General features: G+C 36.3%; 5 protein-coding genes across 5 annotated transcripts; 2 read left to right on the forward strand and 3 right to left on the reverse strand.

Annotated features, from left to right (window-relative positions):
- Window positions 1–1,434: 1,434 nt before the first annotated feature.
- On the reverse strand, window positions 1,435–2,797 carry GCK72_001851 (uncharacterized protein; the record flags this gene model as incomplete). The annotated part of the gene is made up of 5 exons (XM_053723152.1): window positions 1,435–1,651; window positions 1,702–1,849; window positions 1,892–2,062; window positions 2,115–2,285; window positions 2,335–2,797. The coding sequence occupies 5 exons, from the start codon at window positions 2,795–2,797 to the stop codon at window positions 1,435–1,437; spliced, it is 1,170 nt and encodes a 389-aa protein (XP_053591797.1).
- A 6,731-nt stretch (window positions 2,798–9,528) lies between these two features.
- On the forward strand, window positions 9,529–9,741 carry GCK72_001852 (uncharacterized protein; the record flags this gene model as incomplete). The annotated part of the gene is made up of 1 exon (XM_003114979.2): window positions 9,529–9,741. One exon carries the CDS (start codon window positions 9,529–9,531, stop codon window positions 9,739–9,741), a length of 213 nt encoding a protein of 70 aa, XP_003115027.2.
- Window positions 9,742–10,862: 1,121 nt separating this feature from the next.
- GCK72_001853 (uncharacterized protein) lies at window positions 10,863–13,169 on the forward strand (the record flags this gene model as incomplete). The annotated part of the gene is made up of 5 exons (XM_003115005.2): window positions 10,863–11,064; window positions 11,305–11,570; window positions 11,751–12,156; window positions 12,334–12,610; window positions 12,944–13,169. The coding sequence occupies 5 exons, from the start codon at window positions 10,863–10,865 to the stop codon at window positions 13,167–13,169; spliced, it is 1,377 nt and encodes a 458-aa protein (XP_003115053.2).
- Window positions 13,170–15,099: 1,930 nt separating this feature from the next.
- Window positions 15,100–17,134, reverse strand: GCK72_001854 (uncharacterized protein; the record flags this gene model as incomplete). The annotated part of the gene is made up of 6 exons (XM_003115033.2): window positions 15,100–15,905; window positions 15,955–16,156; window positions 16,206–16,518; window positions 16,568–16,774; window positions 16,908–17,062; window positions 17,117–17,134. 6 exons carry the CDS (start codon window positions 17,132–17,134, stop codon window positions 15,100–15,102), a joined length of 1,701 nt encoding a protein of 566 aa, XP_003115081.2.
- Window positions 17,135–18,367: 1,233 nt separating this feature from the next.
- GCK72_001855 (uncharacterized protein) lies at window positions 18,368–19,594 on the reverse strand (the record flags this gene model as incomplete). Its single annotated transcript, XM_003114940.1, has 3 exons — window positions 18,368–18,481; window positions 18,805–18,943; window positions 19,572–19,594. The coding sequence occupies 3 exons, from the start codon at window positions 19,592–19,594 to the stop codon at window positions 18,368–18,370; spliced, it is 276 nt and encodes a 91-aa protein (XP_003114988.1).
- Between the last annotated feature and the right edge of the window lie 6,478 nt (window positions 19,595–26,072).

Here is a 26,072-nt window from a genome sequence, read left to right on the forward strand (position 1 = left end):
TTTCGCAAATAGAACACCTTATGCTCTGCAGCCTTTAAACGGTCAATTGTCACTAATCCTTTTATTCCAGACTTGCAAGATTCCGGGCCGGCCCAGCCCGGTTTTGGCCCGGCCCGGCCCCGCCCGGTCGGCCCGGATTCGAATTTTTGAATTTTTTTCACTACAATTTTTTGTCCAAAAATTTATTTTCTGAAAATTTTTCATATTTTTCCTCAAGTATATTTTTCAAAAACCTTCGAAACCTACAAAAAATTGTTTTTAAGAAATATTTTTCAAATAAAATCAGGAAATTTTCGAAAAAAAATTTTGAATTTTTTTCAGTACTGAACTTCCGGGCCGACCGGGCCGCGGGCCGGGCCGGGCCCTAGAAATTTTCATTCCGGCCCGGCCCGTCGCAAGTCTGTTTTATTCTTTACACAGGAACATGCGTTTCGCTGGTACTCATACAATCAATAGCATCATTAAACTTTCAAGCTTAAACGTTTTTCACAATAGAATTTTAAAATCTCATGGTAAATATTGTGCAGATCTTTCTTTATCTTCTAAAATCTTCTGCTTGCTGACTTTCCAGAATCATTATATTTATTTGCAGCTTCCGCTCACTGTATCTTTGTCTACTGTACCATTCCACCGAGTGTAATCAATCAATAGAGTTAGCAGATCAATCGAACGGTAAGTTTTCAAAATCTTCATATCATTCTTTCTATCTCGTTCTCAACTTATGTATACAGAAGATATAAATTGATTTCATAACTTGGAAAAATATTTCTAAATAAGATTCTCCTCCTCAAAAATCCATCTTTTGTCTTTTCCCACAGAAAGCCTTCCTTTTTCCCATTTCTTCCCATCCCATCATCACTAAAATGGGAATCAATGTACCGGAAAATATGTGCATTCATCATTTCATTTCTCTTTACAAATGTTACCTTTTGTTGTTTTCCTTCCTCCTATTTTTCCCTCATTTGGAATCTCTGAACCTCTCTCTTAATCCTACAGTAATCTCTCATTGAACCTGTTTTTGAATGGTTCCCATCGAATCTTCTTACTCCGTTTCCAACACTTTTTAACATCAATGAATTCGAGTAACCACGGGGTGTTAATTTCGGCCAATAACACGAAAAATAGTGTTGTCATTATCGGAGACGGGGTAGAGAAATACCGACAAAGTATGTAATTATGGCCTTTACTCCCCCACTCCCCCCTCTACATCCATTTCACCAACCAATCGCTTTTGAAATCTTTCTCTACTTTCCAGTTTTTCTTTTCATTTTTTTGGAAATAGGCTGGACTATTTCGGCAAGTCTGTCAAAAGTCAGCAAGTAAAAAATTCAGTGTGAGCATTTTTATTCAAATAAAATTTAATTTATTTACTATGTAACAGCCACACCAATCCACCAGTTTGTTTGTTTTTTGTATTTCTTCTCATTATTTATATTATAATTGATCTTCTTGTTTCGTCACCATGATCCATGAATCAATAGCTGCGGATTTGGCTGAAAATTGTCTGTTGTAATGATCAGTACTAATAATTTTCACTACCTGATGAGAAACATGTTTAATGATAACATTTGAATTTCTGGATGCTTGAGTTGAGTCAAAATTTTCGCTTTCATGAAAATGAGTGACGCTGTGCTTGTATTCAGAAGATACTCTAAAAAATTATCTTCAAAAGTTTCACCAATTAATCTCGTGAGCACTAACCTTTTTGTCTCATAAATCAAAAGTTGCTGTCTTCTTAGATTCGCCGATAACTGAGACTCCGGCCCAAGACGTTTGATTGTGTAGACTCCACAGCGTAACTCTGGTTCACCGAGCATTGGAATGTACGGCGCGCATTTCAAAATGCCATCTGAATTTTACAAATTTATATTTTGATTGTTAAATTCATTACCTTCTACGTAATCACACGTCATTTGAATCGTCGGAATTCGTTTCTCAACAACCATTCTCCAGAAATCTTGAGTTTTATCTGCATGTGGTCCATTGACACGAATCAAAGTAATTCCATTTTTACGATTCTCAGAAATTATTGGGTAGGAATCAGACGATTCATTGTGATAACCTGTAAAAGAACGGAAAAAGATCATCGAAGATCCAATCATTGTTAAGCTTACTTTCATATTGTTCGGCGGAAACATCATCCGAATTGCCTAAACTTATTACGGATGACTTCGAATAGAGTTCAGATTGTTCAACATCTGCTCCACACGCAATACGCTCTCTGTCTACAGATTTTGAAGAAGCAGTGACTTCAGAATGGTGATTTTCAGTTTCCGAACTTTCTTCTGCAAAGAAATACTTCTAGTAATTGAAAGCATGCCCGGTATCACTTACTCTCACCGATGTAATTTTCAATAGCCGAAATCAGTTCTTCTCGATTTTCAATATCTTCCTCAGTTATCGATTCTTGATCATATTCTGGAGATTCTTCTTCACTATCATCACCAGAATCAGTTCCCGATTCAGAATATTCAGAAGTTACCACTTGATTAGAGTCCGTTTCCGATATAGATTCAGATTGATCATCTACAATATCCAGATCAGATTCACTTCCAGAAGTAACACGTGAATCTGATTCTTCTAGATTTTCGGCAACCTTCATGACTTCTGGTACTTCCATCATTATTTCTTTTTGTTCTGTGGGTTCAGAGAGAGTTTCTTCTACATCTTCACTTGGTTCTACCACCACATCTTGAACTATTGGCTCAGACTTCTTAGATTTCGTTCCAGACTTTTTACTGGATAATTTCTCGTTTTTCGGAGACTTCTCCGCTTCTTTCGATGACTTTAATCCCATCCGGAGTCAATTGAAAGGCGCTGGAAACTTTGTAAAATAATTGAAATAATTCGAAATCTCCACATTCGTCTCATAGAAAAAACAACGTGGAATTCTCATTTCTTTTTGAAATTTCACGTTGATAATCGACAATCAAGTCTTATTTTGCACCCGAAGCTCTGGCAGAGGGCTGGTCAAGGATATCAGTCGAGAATCTTTCTGTCTACTTCACTTATGCATAATTGTCAAGGCCCGGCCCGGCCCGAAGGCAATAAAAATATCATTTTTGAAAGCTTCAAAAAATGATATTTTTTTCTCCAAATTTTTTCAATTTCTGTTGATTTTTCAGAATTTCTTCTAATTCTGAGTCCAAGCTTTGCAATGAATATGTTTTCAATTAGTGTTAACTTCTGGAACACTTGTTCTAACCACTATTCTTTCCGATCCTTTTCCATCATCTTCTTCTCTTTTTTCTGTTTTATTTCACTTCATCTCGTCGTCGCCTACACTAAATTCAACACTAAAATCCGCTGTGTATCTCTTTTGGAAGACACATCCGGACTCCGGAAGAGCGGACGGATGCGCGCCAAGCCAATCCTTACTGCGACGACGGCGACGAAGCGATGAGAGAAAAAGAGAGAAGTGATCACAACAACCGAATAAAATGATACATTCATTCTTTGTTCATTTTGTTCATTTTTTATTTGAATTAATTAATTGAAAGAAATTTTCAAAAAATCTCCATCGCTTCAAAGTTTCTCTACTTAGAATATCATAATGCACTCAACTATTTTAGAGAATTTTACTGAAAGGCTGAAAATTTTGAGTATAGCAATTTTCCAGTCATTCATTCCAAATAAATTCTGATGAAGTTTCTCTAATTCTCAGTTTGATTTCTTGTGATTAACTGAAATACTTTCTCTAATCACTTCTCTCCATTTGTCTGAAATTTCGCTTGTCTCTGAAATCCATCATCCCGTGACAAACCGTTGGCGGTTCCATATGTAAACACGAAAACATCCGTCCGATAATGCCCGATTTAAGAAGATTTCCCAGCCTACGTCTTCTTTGATTCTCGATTTAGCTTTTTCTTAGAAATTCAGTCATAAAAATTTCTGGAAGACGTTGTCATTACTCTTGAATTTACTTCAGTCTTCTCATTTATCTTCTTTTTCAGATTTCACCTCCACATCACAAAAATGCTCTCTACATTAATGCATCATTTTGATGCAAACGACTTTGCCAAATCAGATTGGAAACCAGAAATTGCGGTTAGTTCATCTTAATATTTTAATTTTTTTAATGGTAGAAAATATGTGCACTTTTGTAGGATCGTCGGGTTTGATAAGATTTTTTGAGAAGTTCATTAAAAGAGTTAGACATCAACATCTATGTATTTCTTTTTTTCTCGTTTGTACAGACTCCCTTGGGTAATTCTGAAGCCATACAGTGTTTCCTTGATTTCACACTTTTCATTGTTGTTTCTGTCCAAAAATGCTCAAGTTACACTCCCTTTCCTACTTCATCGTTTCTTTTTTCTACCACCACCCATTAGATATGTCAATTAAATCAACATGAACTCTGTGCCGACCGGACAAATACCGGTAGACACGAGAGAGAATACTCTTAGATGTTTGACTTCTTTGAGAAGGAGAACGTGCCTCCATTTGTGTGCAAACACAGTGGAAAAGCTACCATCTGATTTCCGTCCATTTCCTAGAGCAGCCTAGTTTTTAGATTTTAGACACCTTTTTTTCAAATCTGGAAATGCTTTGTTTCAACTTCGACATTGATTTGAGCATTCTCATTTATCTGAAACTAGCCATGAGTACATCCTGATGTTCCTCGACTTTCCTGCATAATGTCAACTTTAATCGGGCTTCTCTCTTTCCGAAAACTGTAATTATTCATTTTCTCAAGTTCAAAAACTACCTTTTTCTGATTTTCCCGACCACCCAGTCAGTATTCTCTTCTCTTTCAACTGTCTCTCTATCATCTTGATCGTTTCTGTTCGGTATACCAAATGGACCATAAAATAGGAAAATGATTCTCTCTCTCTCGTTTCCACCTAGTTTTCCCTCTGTTTCTTTCCTTCCGGAGACATATCTTTATAGTTTTGACACCTTTGACCCAGTTGCCTTCTGTATGTAGAAATAGTTGAACTTGAAAAGTTGATTTAGCTTTTGTGAAGCATTTTCTCACCTCTTTCTTTTTTCATTCCTATTTGCTTTTTCATTTCCGATCTCTTTTTTGACAAGTGGGTTTGACGCCATTGCCCGACGGCTCTTTTCCAAGCACTGTCTAAAAACTTGATGCGAAATCTTGGGTTGATAGCGTGTGAAAAGAAATGCGTTAAAAATTAGGTACTACAGAAGAATAACTCGTTGATGTCTCGTATAGAAAACTTCCAAATTACACTTACTTTTTCTTAGAATCTTTCCATGAGATATAGATCTTTTCCTCACCTTTCTTGTCCTTTTCATTCGCCGTTTCCTACCGTAAATTATTAATCATCCTTCTGCATCACACACACCTACAATATTGTTCTGTCTTCTGATACATTGTATTGTCATCTTTAAGCTGAAAACCCGATCAGTAAATTATCAGAAATCTTTACTTTTGTAACTTGGTCGTTCGAATCTGAGGGTTTTTAATTGAAATATGAGATCGTTTCGAACTTTTTATTTATTTGAAAGTTCAGCTGATAAAATAACTGCTAATTTACTCTATATGGGTAATTTTCTTTCATTCCGTTTATTCTTTCCATTTGTATACAGTATTTGGTAGAAGAGGTCGTAGCAGATCGACATCCCCTTCTTTCTCGTCTTTTTCGTCCCACAAAGATGTATATCAGTATATCGGAATGAATGAAGGGATAGAGATGGTTTGAGTGAGATATCTTTCCTTCATGACCCCAAAGAGAATGCGGTGTCTCGAGTACTGGAGGTAGTTGGTAGCAGTTATGTTCCCGTATACATACATACAAGGTTTCATTTCTCCCTTATTTGATTTTTCACTAGAAACAACTGTATTACGATTTATAGCTCATCAACACCTCAGGATTGAAATATCACGTTATAGTTCCAGACATATTCTGCAAATTCGAAACTCAGAAAACAGTTTATTGTTTTAATCCTATTTTTCCCCTACTCTACCGCACCTTTACACTGTTTTCTGTTTCTCTCTCTCCGGTCCACTTTGCCTGTTTGTAATCCGAATTAGTCGGTTCTTCTCCTTCTTTTTTCTCTTTCGGGAACTAACCGCCTGACTGAATAACTGATCACTAAATAATTCCTCTTTTACTTTCGAATCTCTTCTATCTCATCATCGGTCATTCTGTATTTGATTATCTCTTGTTTCTATTTGGTACACACCTTTTCACATATTCTTGTTATTTGTTTATGAATTACTGTTATAACAAGACGGTTGGTAGATTTTTAGAAAAGGACGGAATCTATTATTCAAGTATTACTCACTGCCACAAATCATACCATTTCATGAATCAGTAGGAGGTGTTTTCAGAATAGTTGCACTCGTAATCTGAAATACGAGAAGTCCACTCTAGAAAAAGGCTTGTGTCCTGATTCTTTTCAATTTCCCAATGTAGGCACCCAACTAAACGTATTGATTATCATCCATATCCTTTTTGATCTTTATCTTTACCTGTATCGCACCCCAAAACGGATGAAAGCTCGTAAAATTAGAATTCGTTATTCGTCCTTCCTCTTTGATTCACCGTCAACGTTTTTTTTTTTCGATTTTATGATGTAGTGAAGATATCGCAAAATATGATTTGATGATAGATTAGAAAAGTGGTCCATGAATTTTTGTTACTCTCTTTTCATAAAACAGTTTGGCCTTTCAGAATTCCGCTTTGTGTAACAAACTATTTTTCCGGTGGGAGTAGTTTCTTGTCTCGCCGTTTCTTTTCCGAAATTGATTATTTCCCATCAATGATATAAATGAACCGTATGTATCCATTTGATACACAACCTTGAGATATCTCCAGGCATAATTAATTTAGTTCCTTCATCTTCTATCAGAGAGTATTAGAGAAAGAAAGGAAATGAATGAAGGACGTTGAAACCGTAATCACCTGGAAAAAGGAAAGGCGTGGTGATATGCCGACAAAACGGAAAAGAAGAAGAGAAATTCTAAATGTTAGAATAGAAAATGTAATCGAAAGGCGATTTGTTCATTTCTCTCTCAATGCTTACTGTCCTCTGCGCAGGCATCAGAATAACCTGTTTTGCCAATGTGTTTCTTCTCCTAAATCTTTATTTCCCTACAGTCTCTCTCATCTACCATATTCTCTTTTTCTTGACGTGTACGTCAAGGAAATTGGAAAGAAAAAAGAAAAAAAAAGACCCCCCGCCATTCACTTCACCTTTTGCCGCAAATATGTACCAACAATTTACCGTTTCTCTTGTTTTTGCTGGAATTTCTGTGAAGTCACAGGTCAATGACGTTTTCTGGAATTTAGTATTCGTGAGAACCCATAATTAGAATACCATAGTCTTAACGATTCATTTCATTTCAAAAAGTCTTTTCGGAAGTTTAGTTAATTTTAAGTATAAGATGGCAGTTCAGATTTAAAAGAACTTTAGAGAAGACAGCAAAACCCTTAATTTCTATGATTCGAATGAAACGAGATGATACAAAAATACAGGTATCTTATTGGATAGACGTACGGTTCGATTATCCTCTACTTCATAAGCCGATAAATCATTTATAATGACTTTACATCCATATCCCTCTTATCAACTCTTTTTTTCGTCTAAACGGTTCTTCCTTATCTACTCATTCATTTCCTTCTCCACTCCTTTTGCCACCCATCAAACCCATCACTTAACCAAATTAGCCCTCGGCAAAAACTATCAATTCCCAACTGGTTTCCAGTGGATTTAGTAGGCGCCAAGTAGCTTTCTGACCGTCTCCATATATAGTCTATGATGGATGAAAAGAGAAGGAGAAGCCAGTCTTGGAAACAGATGACCATGGCAAGATATGAAAAAAGCAGAAAGATGGATAGTGTTGATATTGGGTAGAATGTTGCAAGTTTCCCGTTGGGGTAGCTTACACGTATCGAAATATGCATGAGTTGACTTTCCGTGGTGAATATGACAATAAGGAAAAATTAATAAATGGTTATTCTTTTTTGTGTCATCGCCTATTGACAGCTGTTTAGTCTTCCAAAATTCTTTCATTTTAGAAATTTACATGAAATAGTGCTCCGGTATAGTATTAACATTCAATCTAGATAATCCTTCCGAACCCGAAAGAACAGTTCATTTGTTTCCTTATTTTCTCTTCATTTTCTCCTTTTTCTCTTCATCGCCTTCTCCTGTATCTTTTTCTTCTTCAAACTTCCTATATTAAGTCAACGTCGTCTCTATTCTCCGCCCTTTCTTCGTCTTCTTGTGTTGCCAATTGATGTTATCTGCTGAGATATCTAAAAAGAAGAAGTCACCAGCCATCCTCATCACGGTTTTCTCTTCTTTTCAACAGTTTCTTTTCCTTTTTCAATTAGTTTTAACCCCTCATTTTCTGGTGTTTCCATCGTTGAAATCTGTTCGTACACAGAGAAAAAAGTTGTACAGACATCCGGACATCGGGACACACAAACAGTTATACAATACTTACATCCAGTGAATTTCAGTATTAATTTTTGTTTTCCCTCCATTCACTTTTACATTTTCCCTTTCCTCATACCTCGCCACAATGAAGATTCCGATTCCAAATTGACTATCTTTGTGTTTTTATGACTCTCACTCTCTTTTTCATTCTTTCTCAAACACATCACTTCTGTGTAGTTGTTAAGAATAAGAAGAACTAGAATCAGTTGTTTTTTTCTTCCTCTCAAGGATCTGCCATTCATTTACCACCCTTTTATGTGGATGTTCGTAAATGATGGTGAGAAGACTTGTGTACAGTAGGACAGAAGTTATGAATGTATATCTTTCATTGAATACATTGTTGTTTGTCGTTTTTATTCTGTAAGTGAGCAGTAATCCATTGCTCTCACTTGATCTTGAAACGATTGCTCAGTAAGAATGTTATCTCCAATGTTTGTACATTTCCTCATTTTCTCCATCTCTTCTTTTTCTTACCCATTCGATCCCAAAAGTGCACACAAAATCTGTCTTTGACCCTCGGTTTCTTTTCCTTCAAATGAGTTGAAACACAAAAGTGGTAGCATTTTCCTCCCTCTTTCTTGGGATACTGTATTTGCTCGGCGGCTCATCCTCCCCTCCGGTCGATCGGCCGCCTCGTTGAATTGGGGGAAAACGAAAGTTAAAACAATAGAAACGAATGCTCTCTTCTTGAAAAAGAAGGCAAAAACCTTTTTGAAACAGAACAGTGAGACACGCACTTTTCCTATTTTCAGCTGACTTATTCCATGTCGTTCTAATCATTTTCAAACTGACTGATAACTAACATTTTATTGATTTATTAAATATCTGCACAACTCACACCCCGCTCAAAGAGTTTTTTATATTGTTTAAGCTAACAAAAAGTCATCAATCAATTTATATTTAGACAAACTTTTACTCCCGCCCACTATCATAAGCTCTATGCTGAAAAAGTGTGGTTTTGTTCATGTTCAAGTCATTCTTCTTCTTACAACTATGAACAAGGATTAACCTGAAAATGAACATAATCTAACTTTTTCACAGGTTTCTTACAAAAACATTGCATCGATGTTTCAAATTCTCTATTCCTTTTTTTACCCTTCTTAATTTTTCTTCAAAATGCAAGTGTGCCGTTTTCTTCAGACAACCACTGAATCATCACTGGTTGCCACATCATCTACTGGATCATCCGTATCAACGACATCTTCTGATTCTCACGTCACCACAGCCTCCCCGCCTGCTCCAATATCTCCACTTCTGGCTCCACCCATTACGCTTCAAGACGTGATGACACACGCTTCCGCGGATCATTTAACACCTAACGGTAATTGATATAATAATTAAATAATCATCACGCATATTCATACACACTGATAAGCGAAAAGTTAAGTGTTGTGGTATTTTTTTTTAGAAGTTTTTCTTTTTGGTTTTTAATTAACCCGAAAATACCCTAACCGAACAAATATTTGCATGAAAAAGTCGCATGTAATTTTGAATTTCATTGAAAATTTGTGTCCTCATAGAAACCGAATTCCTTCATCTCATTAAACCGGTGGAGCCAACTGACACCTTATGATGATCATAAAAATTTCGGAGAGAAGGGATAGATCGTAAAATTGGGAATGATATATTGGTATGAGACGATGAGTATAGTTAATGGAATGATGGGTTTGGTGGTTACGCGGAGATCTGTGCCTTAAAAATCTTGTATGCATGACAAGACTATTCATAACAGCTAAATTTTCCTGAAAACTGATATTTTACAAATATTAGCTGAATTAGTAATTTTATGACTATTTTTTGTACAAAACATGTTAGTGATTTTGGTTTTCTCTTTCTTCATCTGGAATTATATGGTTCGTGTCAAAAGTTATAGTTCGGAAATGATACTTAATAGATACAATAACTGGTCAAAACACTCGAATGTTTCGATATCCGTGACACTGCCCGCGCACTCCTCCCGTTCAAAGTGATAGCCCTTCTACCCAAAACTGAAGTACCTTTGATTCCAATATGTCTGCTCCTCTGATACTCTCTTCTACCTAGAATCTCTAGAAAAGTTAGAAAAAGAGAAACGAAAGAGTGAAAGAAAATGAAAAAAGATGCTCTCAAGTGGATATGGAACCGCCCGAGAAGAGAAACAGAGAGACCCTTTCCCGAGTCCCTCTGAAAGATAACTTAAGTTCAGTGAGACGCAGCTTCAGAGAGAGCTCCCGCGCGCACGGTGTAACATGGTCGAAGGGAGCTTTCTGTGTCTCTTCATCTTATATACTCTATCCGATTTTCTCCGATCGAGCGACCGCCGGCTTGGCTGACTTGCCCCTTCGATCCCTCCGCCATACTCACACATACACTCAGACAACGACGACATACACCACACCCGCCCCAACTTTTACTCTCTCCGATTCGACCGATCCCTTTAGTACTTTCTCTTTATTATCGTATTCATAAATATGGACGGTGGTGACTGTGGCGTTCTGTCTTCCGGAACGACGATGTTGGATGGGCATTCAGATGATCAATGCCTTCTGAATCTTGATACTTCATCTGGTGTAGTTCCACCTCCTCCAAATGATACGGGTCATGAATTTATTGGACCGTCTTCCGGTCCTCCACAGGTCACAATAACACCGTCACCAGTCAGTCATCAACCAGGTGAGAGAGGGGTACGGTAGGCTGTCGTAGTCCGTTGCGTCGTCAGCTCAACTAGGTTTCGGAGATTAGAAAGTCAGAGGTCTGAAGTTTTCTTGAGTTATGTATCGGTTTCATTTCGGGAATTGTTAGAGCAACTTTCCAAATTTTAAAAATCAAATTCGCATCTAAAATAATCACGAATCCGTTAAATTCTGTCTGAAATCATATTTTATCAGTTTTTCAATTAGCAATAATTTTCAGGCGGTGCAAATGGGATATCCACAACACAACATCCACAATATTCAGTGGAATATCTATCCCAACTTTTGAAAGATAAGAAACAGTTGGCTGCATTTCCGAATGTTTTTCATCATTTGGAACGATTGGCTGACGATGAAATCAGTAAAGTTCGGGTGGCATTATTCCAGTTTGAATTCACAAAGGACAACGTAACATTACCAGATGCTGAAGGAGATATTACAGTACATACAGAGAAAGTATTTGTTCCTGCTAAAGAACATCCTGATGTAAGTTTTTGAAACTAATTTTCTCAAAAATGTTATTGGTCTTCTATTTTTTCTATAGCCAAAATTTTAAAAGGGATTTTCAAGTTAATGTTTTTAATGGTTAAAACAAAAAAGGTTTACCTAAAGGTGACTGAAAAAGTAGCAATACCAACGGCAAACCAATATTTCTTCTAATTTCAGTATAACTTCGTCGGTCGGATACTTGGTCCACGTGGAATGACAGCCAAACAGTTGGAACAAGAAACTGGATGTAAGATAATGGTTCGTGGACGTGGATCAATGAGAGATAAGAAAAAGGAAGAATTGAATAGAGGGAAACCGAATTGGGAGCATCTTTCGGAAGAACTTCATGTTTTAATTCAATGTGAAGATACAGCAAATCGAGCAAAAGTGAAGTTATTGAGAGCAATGGATGAAGTGAAGAAGTTATTAGTACCAGCACCAGAAGGAGAAGATGAATTAAAGAGAAAACAATTGATGGAGTTGGCAATCATTAATGGAACATATCGTTCGGGAGCTGATCAAAGTGCACTTGCTGCTGCTCATTTAGCTGCTGTGAAACAGCAACAACCATTGGCTGCACTTCGTTAGTTTTCTATTTTTCTTTATTTCATAATTAAAAAATCTTTCTCAAAGTATTGTGAATAAGTTAAAATCAAGTGTTTTAGTAATTCTTTGAAATTTGTTTTTGAAAATGAAATAAAATTAGTTTTGTCATTTAACTTCAGTTTCTGGGCGTTTCCAACGGTGTCTTAAGTTTCAGAAGCCGCTGCCCTGCAACGTGGAGTTATGGCAAACGGAATACAAATGATGGCCAATGGAATTTCCCGGTCTCCAACAATGGCAGTTTGTGGTGCCCCAATTGTAATGAGTCCATCTGGAAGAGCTGCTTCTGCCGGGGCAACAGCCACGTCACAAGCTGCTTTAATAATGCAGCAACAGTCACAATTACAAGCAAATGCAGGGAATGCTGCTCTTCAACAACAAGCTGCACTTTTACAACAACAACAAGCAGCCGAATATCAGCAGATTTTGTTAAAGTAAGTTGCATTTTTTGTATAATCAAGAGTCCACGATTCTGTGACTCTTGAACAGAAACTCCTGGAAATACATTATCATCTCCTAACTTTTTCTTTTTCCCCAATCTGACAACTGTTTTTTTGTCGAGAAAGAATACGACGACAGCTGTGTCGTAATATTGACACCGACTCGGTGACAAGTGGTTTTTCTGTTTGAGAGCCGGATAGATTTTTGAGAAGAGAAGGAGAAAGACACGGAAGTATAGATTGTGTTGAAAAATTGTTTTGAGAGTTTCAAGGTTCCCGGGGGAAGATCTTTTGATCTATCAGTGAACATACATTCTTTGTTTTCAGCCAAGCAAGCCTCTACGATTTCTCTGCAATTCAACAATATGCAGCTGGTCAGAATGCAGTTGCTGCTGCTCAAGCACAAGCTCAGGCACAGTATGGAGCTTTAGCTGCCGCCGCCGCTGCGAATTCGGCTCAAGCTGGCCAACAACAGTATGCAGATTATGCAGGAGTAGATTTAACTAGTCAACAAAGTGCACATGGTGGGTATTATGTGAGACGATGGGCTTAAAAAAGCCTCTGAGGATTTCTTTATTCCCCTGAGAATTTTAATGGCCCTTTTATTTTGTACATCCCTATTTATTTCCATTTCTTATCCATATTCCTATTTCTCGTATTATCAATTTCCAAACCAAAAGTTTCCATATTTTCGTGCTCTTGCTCACACAACAACGCCTTTTTTCTGATTTCCGTGTGCATGACTCGGTCTCTTGTTTCTTGAATAATTCAATAGAAATCTGCCTTAATTAGCCGCCAAAACAATATAACTAAACATGGGTTTATATAGTTTGTATACTTTAAATATTAATTCATTTTTTGAGTTTTTATTCAAGTTAATTATGGGCTTCGCTATTATGTTTTTGGAAGGTTACACACAGGCTACTTTCTGGTCAAGGCAATACTGAATTCAATTGATTTTCAAAACAATCTTGGCTGGAATGTGGGCAGTGCATTGAAAAAGTTTTCAATAATACAATGAAACTTAACATTGTCTCCCAATAAATCCAAACTAAAAAATATCAGTCAATAATCATTTTCGGCAACCTAACTAATTATTTATTTATTTATTTATGTATTGCATTTTTCGAAACGAAATCATTTTGACAATACGAGATAGCGATATTAAAGCATTCCAAATTTATTTTTCCTTAAGAAAAACGGGTTTTTGTTATAAATAAGATCACTTTGAAAAATTAGTAAGAGGATAACGGCATATTTTTTGTGAACCATTTGAAAAAGAGGCTTTGAATCACGAAAGTAGGGTAATGATATCTCAAGATTAAAAATTAAATTGCTAGAATACAAATGTTGAAATATCTAAAACCTGGGAAATAACCATACTTATTGAACTCTAAATCTGAAATTATTGATAAAAATGTGAAAAACCTGCTGGAATAATAAAAATATGTTATAGCATCATTTTGGTTGTGGTTCTCATGTTTCGTTAAGAAAGGAGGCAATTATCTCTTTTTAGCTGCCTCTTTTTTCGACAGAATCAACAAAAAATGATACTATAACATATAATTGATCTAACCCATCTCATATTAAAAACTCATATTGTTTCTTTTCTTGTCTTCAGGTGCAATGCTTAACAATCGTCGTCTGTTGGGTGCCTCTCGTGATCACCCCTACAAACAGTAACCAACAACCAACACCACCATCACACCATCACATTCTCTCTTAAACACAACCTTTTCTTTTTTTTTGCTCTTTTTCTTAAAACACCAATTCTGACACACTTTTTTCACTTTACAACCAACCAACCCCCGCCCCCTTTTTCTCAGAATTTTAATTCTTTTCCGAAAGTTCTGAAAGTTCTGTTTTTCTTTTCCATTTTCCCCAGTGTTTTCATTTTCTCCTTCCCTCTAGAATAATTTTTTCCTAAAATGGGTGACCTCGTTTTTCTCAATTTCTCTCACAAAAAGTGCCTTCGAAACTTTTTTCACATTTTGTCATAGTTTATCTTGAACATTTGCTCACATTTCGTGCTCTCCACAAACTAACGATGTTTATATAGCCCCGCCCCTCTTGTTGAATGCATATCCGTTCTCTAGCTACGCTCTTTTTCTATTACATTCAATTGTATAAACGACCCCACCCCTCTGAAGTCAATTCGGTTTCTTTTTTTACTTTCGCATATTTTCTTTGTCTTGTCATCCCCTCCCACCTGCATAATCTTTTTATTTGTACTTCCTAGTGAGACTTGTCTAGAACTTTCCCCCTCCCCATACATTGTTTTACTTTGCCTGTATTCATTTCGGTTCCGTTTTTTTTCAATACCATTTATTATATACACACTCTTACCACTTTCTTTTAATATAAAGATTTAAAACATGTTCTTCTTTGCGAATTGATTATAAGAACATTCGGATACATCAAAAACATGAATCAAGATTAACAAAAAAAAATTCAAAAGAACTTCATTTTGAAACGAGGAAAGATCAAGAAAAGTTGTTACTTCCACGGAAAGAACGACGATAAGTTGAAGAGAATTTGGTGACTAATTCCTCGGAAATCAATTTGTTCGAAACTCCGAAATCAAGAAGAACCTTCCAGATGAGCATGTATTGTTGAAGAGTTTGAACTGATGTTGCACGTCCAGTCAGACGAAGATCAGTTACAATCTGTAACTGATTATTGATTGAATTGTTGTTTTGATCTACCTGTTTGATATCTGGAAGTTTGAAATGAGTATTGATTGATTGTAATGCAATTTCAACAGCAATCAAAGTTCCAGATCTTCCAACTCCAGCAGCACAATGAATTATCGGCGGATGAGTTCTCGCTCGAATTTTTCTTAAAATTTTGAGCATGACTTCAGAGGATCCAGGCACCTGATAATCAGGCCATTCCTTCCATTGAAGATGAGTAATTCCACGAGTTTCTCCTTCGAAAGACAAGTTTAAACGAGTTATAACAACACTTTTGTTGACGATTGCCTCTTCGAAAGTCACAATTAATTTGTCGAACCGAAGTGTTGCATTGGCATTTCTCGGGAAATATTCAACACATTTCTCACGATTTGTCTCGACGAATTGGCATAACATCACAATCGAATTGGACTTTTCCTGCCAAACCATACGCCAAAAATCAGGAATTGTCTCTTTTTTTGGGCCTTGAGTGAGGATATATCCACGTTTCAGAAGAGGACTTTTGATGTGATTCGCATGAATGTAGTCAGTCGATTGATTATTTTTATTGGCCATGAATTGGAGACGAACACGAGAAATATCGAGGCACGGAATATCTAAAATTAAAGAGAATTGACATAGATTTAAGTGACTGAAAGTCCTCACTCGTATAACGATTCTTCTTGTTATTTGCACCCAAATTGAATGCAGTGCATTGATCGGATGGGGGATCACCGGGAAGTTGACTGAATTCATGTTTGAAATCATCAAGTGTCAATTTCTGAGATGCCATCGCGAAATCTTTGAACAATTTCCTATATTCCTCACGTGTTTCTTCGTCATCAGCCAACGAAACAGAGTCTTTTGTCTAAATAAGAAACAGCATTCATTCATTTGAATTCTTTCTTTTCACTTACTTCTGAAGCACTTTCTTCCATTGATCTATCCCGACGAGAACTCGGAGATTGAGAAGTTTGACGTGTCTTGATTCCTGAATTTCTTCTCTCGATTCTCTGTTCATCTTGTTCAGTTTCTCCATCCAACCCAATTAATGATCGTTCACTTTTAATGGTTTTCGATGGAACTGAAACGATTTGTTTATTCTGAATCGGTTTCTTCGTGAAATCAGAAATCATCGACTCGGTGCTTCCACTCAATGAAGTCGATATACTTCCTTTCGATTTCGACTTTTTCGCCTGTTTCTCCAATTCACTGTCCACATAATCACTTCTGAAATATCACAGTAACTATACAGTAACCCCCTAATCGAAGTCTCCACCTCACATCTGAAACCTTTCGGATTTCAGAAGTTGGAGGGGTTGACGTGGATTTTTGTTGTTTTCTGTTCGGAGTGAAAGTGATTCGATTGACAACTCCTTTCACCATATCTTGAACTGTTGATTTTTGTTTTGTTCGATCTGGAGAACTCGTTTTCGGAACAGAGACAACGGGAGATGGTTGAATCAGTTTTGGTCGGGGATTTTTTCTGAAAAGAGCAAGATGTTCTGGAAACTTTTCAAAAGATTTATTCTCTAATTTTTCGGGAGCATGTTTTCTGACAACTTCGAGGAGGCCATCTCCATGGATCTCCACAGAGAGGAAGATCTACTGAAACTCACAATGATTTTTCACTTTCCGAATCACTCTTCGGTTGTCTTCTCTTCTGATGAGCCGTCGGTGATGCTGACGAAACATTCGATGATCCTGATGACGTTTTCGAGTTCTTACTACCGTCATTCGAATTTTGTTTCTTTTTCACGTCTTGCTTTGCTTTCTGAAAATTTTGAAATTCGAGAGATTCAGAAGAGAATTCGGAAAATAAACAAACTCTGTTGAATCTGTACATTGCTCAACGTTTGAAACGTTTTCTTCTCTTCGGAAAACACTTTTTGGTGTCGATAGAAAAAGAAATAACTGGTTTTGTTATTTCAATTCAGAGATTACAGTTACACGTTAATCGGAACAAAGTGAGACCACTATGAGTTCACGCATGTTTCAGTTATCTCGAGTTTAATATGAATTTTGTTTGCAAACATATGAATATCAGCCAAAGCAGACGCACCTTCAGAGCTCGAGTTTACGTGACAACAGAAAACGTTTTTCGGTCCAAATTTTTATTTTTGGAATTGAAAATAAAATGCCGACATTGGGTCAGATGGACAGACTCCTCTTGCGTTTTATATAAAAGCATGATTTTCTTTACCTGTACTGTTAATTCAAGATTCTCGGATATGCTTTAATGGGAATATCTACTTGAGCAATCATTCATTTCGCATTGCAAGTTTAGATAAGGATTCATTGGTAGATTATAGGGATTCAGAAGATCTGATAATAGATGATGAATTAGAAGATAATGGATTCGAGACGTAGAATGAAGCATTGAACAGAGTCAGCTTACTGAGAACTGTATGACCGCGTGCTTCTTTTTCTCTCTTACTGTTTGGATATCTTTCGTTACAATCTCCCCGACGACATGGTGGCGATTTACGAGGAGGTTATTCACTTTGAATGTACTTATTCTTTTCTCAGATTTTTTGAATATGTAATCAAAACTTACCACTATTGTACTAGTGCATCCATGGAAATAAGTAATATCTGCAGAAAAAAGGATGATTCAAAAAAAGAAAGTGAGAAAAATCGTTCATTTTGTTCGTTGGTTGGCAGTTGAAATCAGTAAAAGTGGTTTTGAATATGAAAAAAGTGAAAAAAGAGAACAGAGATCAGAAAACATTGAACGAAACATTGAAAAGATAATAACTTTTTCCAATAAAATACACGTATATAATACGAAATAAAAAAGGTGAGAAATGAGATACATATGTTGAATTTGGGTCATAGTTGTTGAATTTTCTTGTCTCAAAAGTATCATTTTTTGATGGGAAATTTGAAAGCATTTTGAGACATCTGGAGAGGAGACCCGGGTGGAAATCACAGTAATTTGTCAAATTATCGGAAGAGGCAAGGATGGATTTTGAAGTGAAAAAAAAGAATAAATAAAAGGGGAAAAGGGGATAAATATATATACATATAGATTAGGAAAATGAAGAAATCTAAATAAGAATAATGAAATGAACGATTTTTACGGCCATGGCCAATAGGGTTTTGTCAGCATCACTTGCTTATTTCGTTGTGTTTTTGTGTGATCCTCATCTGAAGTTAGACTTCGACGACGGTGTTTGTGACGGATATGATGCTGAAAACATGAAATAATTGAATGTCAAAAAGAAGTTAGTCCCTTCTTGAATCACGGAAGCAAAACGGTTCATGATTGGCTACGTGGTGTTTTTATCGACAAAAATAAAATCGAAAACAATTTGAAAGTGAAAATATTTCCTTTTCCTTTTTCTTCCGATTCTTCTTTCCAGAAAGAACACTCTAGCCATCTCAATCCATGACCACGTCATCAAGTTTCTTCCGCCAATTCTGACCCCTTTCCCCTCTTTTTCTTTTCGTTTCTTTGACAGTTTTTCGAGAAGAATTTCTCGAAGAGATTATCACATGATATCCATTTCATACCTTGTGATGATGATGATGAGCATGCAAATTTGGTTTCTCTACTTCGAAACCATCTTCAACTGTCATAACAGCTTCTGATGAGATTGGATATGCGTCTATTGTGGTGATGAAAAGAATCAGAATGCAGACATGAAGACAACTGAAATGAATAAATATTATGAAAAGAAAACTATGGAAGACAACCTATCCGTTCACAAATCAAATTGAAAACGGAAAAGAGAAAACCTAGACATTTCGGGAGAGAAAGTTTTAGGAAAAGAAGAGATAAGGATGTCTGTGTTATTCCGTTTCAAGGACGATTTAGTAGGATTACAGATGAAAAGAATTGCAAGAAAAATATGAAAACGTTTTGAATTTTAGAGATGGAAACTGTGAACTTCAAGTGAAGCTAGGTTTAAAGCTCTGGAATTCAACTAGATACGAGTTGTAAAAAAACTGTGAAAATCTAGGTCTGACTACGAAAAAGTTGTTTTTCAGTTTTCTGTGAACTAGGAATCTGAAATAACAAAAACATCTCGTCTCGGATATTTGTTACGTCAAGAACGATAAGAATTGAATGACGCCCGCTTTCTCGGGACGTCCCATTTTTCGGGACGGGGACGCGCCCCCTCCCATCGGGCCGGGACGCGGGGCGTCCCATTTCGTCCCATTTCGAGCCCTAGTTTAAAAAACCAGTTAAGGAAAATGGAAAGAGTGATCTACGGTAATCCCTCCTCTTTCAGAACATCCAGACACTCAAAATATTAAAAAAGAAAAAAGGAACTCACCAGTCAATCTTGAAACCATACATCGTCTTTGAAATAGTCGGGAATGAATGTTCTTTTTCGAAAAATGTTGCGTCGTCTTCTCCTTCGGAAAAGGTCAGATAGTGAATTTGACCTGCAAAAAACCAAATTCTTTTTTCTTTTCTCTCATTTAGGTCATCTCAAATGAAGATTCTATAAGATTTGAAGATAGCACGTCATCAAGAGAGTAAAGATAAAGCTATAAATTATAATGTGATGATTAAAAAGGGGGGAGAAAGAGACTGTGAGAAAGTGAAACCAAGTAGATGAAAGGAAAAGGGAAAAGCGTGCGAAATGTGGGCGGAGTCTGAGAGAGTGATATACGTGAAGAGGTACGAGAGACAATGAGGCTCCGCCCATTTCTTGTGTGTTTGTGTTGCGTCAAATTTTGCAAATTTTTTGATTTTTAGAATTTAGAAATTGAAGAAGATGAAGCAAAAAAACAGGACGTTATTAGCAAAATTGAAGCTATGATTGGAATTTGTTCTGCATCAATTGAAACACTGAAATTTGTAATAATTTCAGATGAAAAAAAGAAAAAAAAAGAGAAATGAAGAAGAAGGTGAAAATGGAAAATTGGTTGAAGGAGGTGGATCCAGAAACAACAATTTCAAGTAGGATAAGTAAGTGTGACACTCAGAAAATAAACAAATATGGAATCTGTTGGAGTCTGTATGTGTTTCTGGATGTGCGGATGTCTGTATGGATGTTTTCATTCCAAAGAAAAGACTTCGATTTCATCGACAGAGAAAAAAAAGAAAGTTTGCACTAAAGACTACAAATATCCGAAACGATATGCAAGAAAAAAAGATTGACAAGCATAAGGGCAGGTGATAAAGTGAAAGGAAGAAGATAGAAACCTCTAAACTTGTCCCTCATTTAGCCCTTTTCCTCTCTACAGTTTTCCCTTTTTTTGAGGGAAAAACCAGAAGAAGAGAAGGAGAGAATTGAACCCAATCAGATTTATTTATTGTGATTTATTGGTGACGATCATGTCAAATTTTCAGTAGTTTTTGTGTAGGTGGATTCGGATTCTTGAAAGTTTTCTATTTCTATTAAATTATTGAGCTTCAGCTTCTGTAACTGTTCTACGTTTTATTTGTTTCACATAAAGCAAAGTGTTTCTGTGACTTTCAATCTCTTTCCGTTCTACTTTCCACGGCAACTGAGTTTCTGGTCTACACAAATCTAGAATTTCTGATTCCTGATTAATCTTTACTTCTTTTTATTATTTCTGATTCATCATGCTCAATCTTGTTTCAATTTGTTCCGTAATTTGATTTCCTTATGTGAAACAACAAAACATCATTCGAATATATGAGATCTTATGAAAAAGCCAAGATCAGAAACTGGAAAACTGCTCAATATTTCAGAGATAAAAGAGCGTTCCAGAAGATTTCAGATCTTGATCTACTTTTTCCAGAAAGTTCAATAGAGCAAGTTTGCATAGTAGCCTAGCATGTTCATAGATGATAAGCTGCCTATATATCCTTGTGTGTTCTGGTTAGTTTATCTGATGACCCCGAACTTTTCTTCTAATTTATCGGAAGATTCGGGAAGTGAAATGAAAAGAGAAAAAGAGGAAAAGAGATACACATATAATAATCAAGTTCGAGATGGGAACAGGAAAACGATCGTTTTTACTATAAATTCACTATCATATAAATATATATAAATGAATCTCTTATCAATTCAAAACCGATTCGAGATTTCTCGTTCCACATTGAAAAGAGAAAACGATTGTTCGCTTTTGCAAAGCGATAAAGTAGGCGGAACATGATTCGTTTTGAGACCATCTCCCCTCCTCTCTATCCAATGTCCCTTTTATTTTGGAATATTCCAAAAATTTTGATTACGACATCTGGAGAAGTCTAATCATTCATCAGAAGAGTGAAAGTTAATAATTCACTTTCTCTCTCTCTCTCTCATTACCTTTTCGGACACGACGGGTTATCCCCATTCAATGATTAGCGTCCAACAACTAGTGATTAGCTGCTTTTGGTTGGAAAAACATGAAAAAAAGAGAGATGATTATCAATTAATCAACGTTATATCTGAATACTCAACCCCTTCTTCCGATGACGTTAAGTGTAATGAAGTTTTTGTCGCCGAATAAATGAAAGTTTCACTTACGTCAATCGAACACTCGGAACACCTTTTTTGAAGGGAGGTTAAACTGGATTAAGAGATTACGAAGAGATGAATAATTTAAGAGAAATCTTTGGGATAACTTAAAGATAAAGAGAAATGCAAATTTTAGAGCTGTGAAATTTAAGATATTCTTGAAGTTTAGTAGTAGTCCAATCAGACGGAGCAAAATTTCAAAAGAATGAAGACCTGAAGTTGGAAACCAAAGAAAGCTGTATGTTAACAAAAGTAAAAAATAATTGGTTTGTAGTCGAAACAGACAATGATGTCATCTCCCTTTACTGTTCTAATTAGTGACTCATTCCAGATGGAAACTGAGGGCCCGTTCTCACTATATTCCCGTATGTTCTAATAGTTTTCCACAACCGAGGAGTTTTTGAAATCTCCCTGTATAAATAAAGATCTTCAGATTTTGCATCTAATATCCATAACACGTGGTTTGGTCTTCTACGTGTATTGGTCACACCGAACTCTTTTATTCCATCTCTTTTGGCTCAAAAACCGTCCAAATACTCTTCGGAGACATTTCAAAAGAAGATAAACAAAAAGATGCTGAGGGGGTGAAAATGTGTTTGTTAACTGGGGGTAAAAGTATAGACTGGTCAGAGGATTCAATTCAAAAAGTATCAAGTTGCGATGGAAAACGGAACTTTTTCATCTCAATTACTGTATAGTTAGAAAAAGAAAGAGACGAGGATCAATCTATTTGTCAAAACTCTCAAAAACAGAGGAGATAGAGCAAAAATCAGACAGTCCAAATGACAGACCGAATTCAGTGACGATTATAGAAAGTGATGAGAGATGGATGAGACAGAAGCATTGAACTGAAGTATAGATGGAAATAGAATCTGCTCAGCAGACAATAAAAGAGTTAAAGAGGAGAAGGAGGGCGTCAAAGGTACGACAGCAACAGCTGATGAAGGAAATAAAGTATTCTCTGCCTTCTTGTTCAATTTCCTCAAATAGAAACCATGTGTAAAAAAGGTGGTAAAAAGATCTCATTATGTGAGATTTGTTTATCATTTTATCACACACTTTTACAGAAGAAATACAACGGGAAAATCAAGAAAAAAGGAGGAAGAGAAGCCATTCGGGTTTACACTTTCATCACTTGTTTATGCAGTTTTCCCTCTATTATTACAGTAAGAATTGATGAGAAACAGTAGGTGGAGTACAGGTGATTTATTCAAATTCATGTTGTCTTCGAGAGGATTTCCTTATGAATCAGTCGAATGGAATGTGGAAAGAGAACTTTCGAAAGGAAGAAATGAATGGTTTACACTTCAAGATGTCATAGTTACGGTAAACAACTATGAATATGGATTTCGAGTGTATCGTTGGTTGGAAACTATTTCAGTCTCGCATTCTCATCTGAAAAGTCATGACACTTTCAGACAATAAGTATGTATTTTCCCAAAAGAGCTCTCCCGCTTGAATATATCTCCAGAACGTATGCATCTTGCTCTGATCATTCCCATTACACCACTTTCCAAGAATCAAAACTGAAACAAGACTGCAGATTCGGCATTTTTAGATGTATGAGTCACTCTTCTGAGGTAAACAGGTACGAATTATGAAAGCGTATTCGAGAATTTCCTTCCAAGCTACAGTAACCATTGACTCTTTTGCATCATTCACTTTCTTCCTCCCTGAAAGCAAATACGACTTTCGGCAACATTTCTCCGCCACGTCATTTTTTTCACTTTCCGCTTCCGTTCCGGTAGCAAAGCAACCTGACGGAGGAGCAAAACGTGAAGAGAGAACGTGAAATATGTGGACATTAGAGGGTATTGAGTCAGCTGATCGGAGGGATGAAGAATGTGGAATGAAAGAAAAAAGAGAAGAAATGATCGATGTGGTTGTTGGACTCGATGAGCCATCGAAATAGGCTCAGAGGGTTGAAAAGGGGTTTCTAGGAGATTTACAATCATTTAAAGTACTATTTAAATAAATATTCTCTAGAGATTCAGTCAGATTACTTCAACATAAACAACACTCAAGAAAAATGTTTAATTCAATGGATTTTGTTACAGTAGTCTCTTAAAATCACCATAATTTGATTACATATCAACATATTCATCTGAATAATTATACCAAATGTATACATCAAACATCCAATTGATGAGTTTTGACCGAACCTACTACATGACTTTTTGATAATTGATTGAGTTCTTGAATTGACAAACAAAAAGAAGATGAAAACGGAAGCAAGGTGTGGTTCTGGAAGAAATATTCATAGATAAGAATCGAATGGTTACGTGGCTAAAAGCAGTTACTACAGTATTCACTGAGACAGTTGTAAAATAATCAAGGTATCACAAAATGTGAATCAGAAGAAAACATGATTATCAAAGATCACGAAATGTACAAAAAAGACAAGAATCTACTGTAAAGAACATCAGATAGATATCTCTATTTCAAAGAAAAAGAAGAAGAAAAAAGAACCTGATCAGATGTTTTAAACTTATCTTCACTTCGAGAATATGATAATCAAAACAAGCAATCATTAAATTAAAAAGTTGCAAAATGAGGGAAAAAAGAGAATATTGATAAAAGAATTGGGGTCAAAAAAGACGAAAGTAGGTGATAAGCGTTCACCTCACGAGACTTACGAAATTATGGAATTTCGATGTGCAATTGACATGTGAATGAGTTGAATTGCAGGAATCAAAGACATACATATATAGAGAAAAAGTAAACAGAAATGAGAAACTAGAATGAAGCTGATGGTGATTAGAAATCAAGAATTACTGTTACAGGAGAACAGAAAACACATGGAACAGTGAATCTGGCGCGAGGTGGGACGCGTTATCAGTAGTCAGAATGCGGCAATTCTTGGAGTATCTCACCCCAATTTACGAAATAAAGACTCTTGTATACTGTATAGAGACGGCTTGAACAGAGCTCAGAGCTCAGTGTTCCATTTTTAAGGAAAAAGTGGTTTTGGATTAACAAACCTGCTTTGGAACTCAGTTACCAATCATGATTCTCGAAACATTTTCAAAATGGATTACTGTGGGGTGTACTGTAGTTTGGATGACAAGATAGTTTGTCTAAAGGGCGTCAACGAAACTCAGTTAGTAGGGGTACTGTAATGAGATGTTAGTCTACTCTCATTAAACAAAAACGTTGTTGAACGAATATTACTGTGTATTCAAAGCCAATAGAACTGAGAAGATGCGATCAACTTATTGGATGGATAGAGACTGTCGAAATTTAATTCTTTCAAAACTTTGAAAGCCATCAATTTTGGGACAAACATTGTGACTTTCTTCACTTTCCCGACAACCTTCACCCATTAAATATCGGTCAAAAAGTCCAAAAAATCAACGAATAGATGCTTTTCCTATGAAAGAAAAGTACCGTATCTTGAAATCACACGCCCTTTTAGAAGTGCCATGTCATCACTTTCACATAAAATCACCTCACAAAACGATTATCATTCAATGATTAAGAGAGAAAAAAACAGAATAAAGTGCAAAAAAAGATGGAAAATGCGGGAAAATGATGCTGGAATACGAGGAAAAAGCTTATCAGAGTTCATAGTTCCAAACCGAATACCGTATGGTTAGCATTGGGAAATGGGCAGTTTTTATAGTTATGTTATCAGTGATGTTGAAGAGAATATTGATTGTTTCAATCACTAATTAACCTCATTTCAGCATCCGTTTTCTATTTATCAATTCCACTTTTCCAATGAATTTGCATTGTTTATTCTCTCTGAAGTTGGTGCCCCACGAACCGAATAATGGGAAGCCGTTATCATACAGGCGCCTTTCTATTACAGGTACTGTTACAATACAGGTTAAAAAAACTTAATTTGACACCCTTTTAATTTACAATTAATGACGAAATGATTAGATGTGATCTCCCTTTCATTCAGAAACCCATGACCGAAGCAGTCGCTTCGAAGTGCATTAATTGGTACAGTAAGCTCCTAATACTTTATCAGTTATGCAAAATTTTGAATTCTTTGAATTTTTCTCTTTTACTCTGCAAAATGAACGAAACATACTCTTCAGTTACGTAGTTTTCTCCTAGATCATTATCGCTGAGACTCCGTGACGGAGGGGCTTTCCTACCTACCGTAAAACCTGTAATAGAGGCGCACCAGGCGGTACCTGTTCGCCGCGGAATATCTCGGTTCCCAATGTAAATATCAAAAAGATTTTATCTAACAAAATATAGCTTCATATTCATAGAATATTTTTTCAGTTGAAAAAATTATCATATCTTTAAAGACAGCCGAGATAGGATGCTTCAAACTCTTACTAGTGGGTGCGCCTCTATTATAGGTTTTACAGTAAGTTTATTAGACCACTAGAGTGAAAGTTG

The sequence above is a fragment of the Caenorhabditis remanei genome, chromosome I, assembly GCF_010183535.1.
Source record: "Caenorhabditis remanei strain PX506 chromosome I, whole genome shotgun sequence".
Classification (NCBI taxonomy): Eukaryota; Metazoa; Nematoda; class Chromadorea; order Rhabditida; family Rhabditidae; genus Caenorhabditis; species Caenorhabditis remanei.